Source organism: Pterocles gutturalis, unplaced genomic scaffold (genome assembly GCF_000699245.1).
Source record: "Pterocles gutturalis isolate BGI_N339 unplaced genomic scaffold, ASM69924v1 scaffold11463, whole genome shotgun sequence".
NCBI lineage: Eukaryota > Metazoa > Chordata > Aves > Pterocliformes > Pteroclidae > Pterocles > Pterocles gutturalis.
In genome coordinates, this window is record NW_010120611.1 from 15,534 (window position 1) to 19,109 (window position 3,576).

The 3,576-nt window shown below is 49.5% G+C and overlaps 1 protein-coding gene across 1 annotated transcript in view; it reads right to left on the minus strand.

Moving 5' to 3' along the window:
- LOC104464303 (dnaJ homolog subfamily B member 8-like) overlaps window positions 1-3,359 on the minus strand; it is a 6,061-nt gene extending 2,702 nt beyond the window's left edge. Inside the window, exon 1 of the mRNA XM_010076968.1 lies at window positions 2,740-3,359. Coding sequence (XP_010075270.1) covers window positions 2,740-3,359 — 620 coding nt within the window. The remainder of the gene's footprint in view (window positions 1-2,739) is intronic.
- Window positions 3,360-3,576: the final 217 nt, after the last annotated feature.

The following is a 3,576-nucleotide window of genomic DNA, read 5'->3' on the forward strand; positions in this document are numbered from 1 at the left end:
GTTTGCTGGGGTTCATTTCTCTCTGTAGCGCAGGCACAGCCCGTTTCCAGGGGTGGTTTGGGCACACCTGGCAGATTTCCTGCTATTGCAGGACTTTCCTAACACAGCCTGACCTGCTCTCCTACCACCAGACCCTTATGGTTGTCTTTTCTTTTTTTTTTTTTTTTTTTAATCTCAGATCTTTTGCTCCTGGAGAGTGCTGGGAGGTGTTTTGTGGCTTGCAGTGCACAGGGAGATGTGGAAGAGCATCTGCAGGTCCTCCTGGACTCAGCACTTACTGGGTGAGCTGGATACCTTCCCAGTCCATGTTCCCCTATTCCTGGTACGTGCGGCTGCCAGAGCTGTCCCAGGAGCGCTCTGCTGCGGCAAGCGGCAATGGACTTTTGCTCCTGGAGAGTGCTGGGAGGTGTTTTGTGGCTTGCAGTGCACAGGGAGATGTGGAAGAGCATCTGCAGGTCCTCCTGGACTCAGCACTTACTGGGTGAGCTGGATACCTTCCCAGTCCATGTTCCCCTATTCCTGGTACGTGCGGCTGCCAGAGCTGTCCCAGGAGCGCTCTGCTGCGGCAAGCGGCAATGGAAACGCTCGGATGCGGGATGGGAATGGGAAGTGCTTGCCCTTAGATGCTGCCTTAGATACTGATAGAGGATTGCTGACCCAGTGCAGGACAGGTCCAAGATGTGTGTAGGTCTGCATATCTTAGATCAGGAAATATTGATGTGCATCCATAAAATGATTAGAGATGAGACTGGGGCAAAGTTACAGCCTGAGAAAGATGGAAAAGTTCAGGACCTGGGTATTCAACTCTGGTCCAGATGTAAAACATTGTTATTTTGATCAAAGACCATTTCAGTTTCCCATCTAAAATGTGCAGTTTGGGTATTTGTTGTTTGGGGTTTTTTTTTGCCTTGGACTTCCTCCAAAGTAGTACAAGGTAAATTCAAGAAGCAATCTCACGTGGAGTCTACGGAGAGAGTAGAAATATTTACCTGTGTTTGCTCCAGCCAAAATAACCATTCTGTACCAAGCCCCTTAAATCTTTGCAATCCTTGGATTCACATTCCTGTAGGACTGCTGATGGCTCCCACACTGTGGCGGGGCAGCAGATGCGGTTTGTCCCTGCACCGAGGTTTTCCCTGCTCCCATCACCACTGGCCTCCCTCCATGAACCCAGCATGCGCTTAGACTTCTGCTTGCCTCCCAGTGCTGTGTCCTTTTCTTACTGGGAGAGGGACTTCTAGGGAGTTAACAGCCCTTAACATAACAAATACAGTTTGGGTCTGTTTTCCCAGGCTGGGCATGGTATCAGTTGCTAAGGAAGGTGAGTTAAGCTACATTTTTATTTTCAAAAGTAAAAGGTTTTGATTAAGGGGTGGCAGTGTTCTGGCTAATTTAACTTACTGCTTAATGTTCGGAGTCCTTTACCAGTAGCACCACCTCACAGTCTCCTTCCAAGCATGGGAGTCTGTTATTCCCATTTTACAGCAGAGGAAACAGATGCAAAGACCTGCCCAAATGCAGGCAGCAATTGCAATCTGCATTAGAGTGAAAATGTCCCTGAAAGCCAGTTCCAGTCTCCGGGGAGACATCAGTGGGCAGGGCAAGCTGAGAAACTCAAGGGGATGGAGCGTGGGACCGAAAATAAGAGGCGTGTAAGATTTTAAATGCCTAAGGTGATCTGGCCAAGCTAGAAACAAGGCTCAGCAGTTCATGTCAGCGCAGGGGAGGGCGGAAACATGGGGAGCGCGTTCCTTAGCTCAGCGGAGGACGAAAGCAGCATGCTGGCAGGCTGTGCAAGAAATGCATTGTGAGCCGGCTCTTGCAGCTGTGAGCAAGACAATAAGGACAGTAAAGGACCATCTAAGTCTCCGCATCCAGCTTTGCACAAAGAGGGAGCTAAACTCAGCCCCCTGGAATCTGTCTGCTCATGGTTTGAATTTATCTCTTTTTGTCTGAATGACTCCAAGCAGAAAGGGACCATAGGTGGTCCTAGTCCAAGAGCCAAATTCACCTTCTGCCTGCTCACTTTCAGCCCCCGAGCTGCACAGTGCTTCCATCAGGAACACTGGTCATAGTTTGCAGGGCATTCTCAAGAAGGCCCCCATTTTCTTCTACAGTCTGAGGAATGACATTTTCTTCCTTCCTTTGGTTTTTCCTGTGCCAGTCCCTCTCCTCTAGGCTCTGCATGACCCACTGAACCTCCTCCTTGCCCGTGCACAGAAACTTTTCTCCATGAACATGCATCTTCTCATACACCACAGGTAGGATACTCTTCACTCAGCCTCAGGGTTGTGTAGGAGGGTCACACAGCTCTTTATTCCTCCAGCTAGCAGACTACAAGATCGGCATTTCAAGGAGTGGGAAGAGGACCTATAGCTTGTCATAGAGCGCTCTTACCTGTCTATCAGTTAGCCTATCTCCTCTTGCTACGTTAACCAACTTGGTCTCTTTGGCAAACCGGCAAGGTTGCTTTCACATATATCTTCTACACCTATTAACCGAACGAGCACTATCTGTCACCTTACACAGGGTTAGTAGAGTCCCACTCCTTAGTTTAGCATAACTCCATACCTTTACCTGGGAATTATTTGTTACCAACCATTGAGATGTCTGCATTGCTTGTGTCATCAACTCAGAGTTTATTAACCCTGCTTGTAGTAGATCCCATCCGTTGAGCAATGAGAGCACATCCCACAGCTTGCAGTTAACGCTTGTGCTGGAGGACGTTATATCTTGAACTCTCTCCCGTTTATTGTCACAGACTTCAGCTGGCTGTCCTCTTCCACTTCTATTGTCTCCTTCCTGTCCTCGATGGTTTTCCGGGTGGTTATCCTCTTGCCATTGATCAGTTTAGTAGTGGTTAACACTGATCTGACTAGGTGTGGCCCAGCTGTGTTCTCAGCAAAGAAGGCGGCAGGGTTGAATGACATCCATGGTGCACATGACTCCATACAGTCAGGAGACAGGCTGGACCTTCTTCTTCCATGTGTCCTGTACCAGTTTTCACCATTGTTTCCAGTGTCGTGGAAGGAGTCCATCCCTCCAAAGAGATTCCTAACCATCTCCTTGAGGTCGTTGACTGCGCAAGGGGAACTAAAGGATTCATCATGACCCTCTGCGGCACTTCTTCCTCTGTGGGCTCTGCTCTCCTTAACAGAGCTGTCATAGAGCGATCGTTTATGGGGGTCGGACAAAACCTTGTATGCCTCGGTGACTGCTCTGAATTTCTTTTCAGCTTCCTCCTTGTTGCTGAGGTTCTTATCAGGATGCCATTTCAGTGCCAGTCGGTGGTAGGATTTCTTAACGTCATCCTGTGAGGCACTTTTTTGCAGTCCAAGGACTTTGTAATAATCCACCATCTCAAAGGAAATGTGCGGCCATTCGGAAGATCCCTGGTACCTCTCTCCCACCGAGGATGTGAAGCCCAGGGATGATCAGCACGCAGAGACTCCTGGACACCTGCTGCCGCTGTGCTCCTCAGCCCCAGGGGCAGGTGGTCAGTTCATCCCTTGACCTGCTCTGTCCTTTGGCATTACGAGGCCACGCAGGGAGAACCGTGCTGCCTGACCGCCTCCT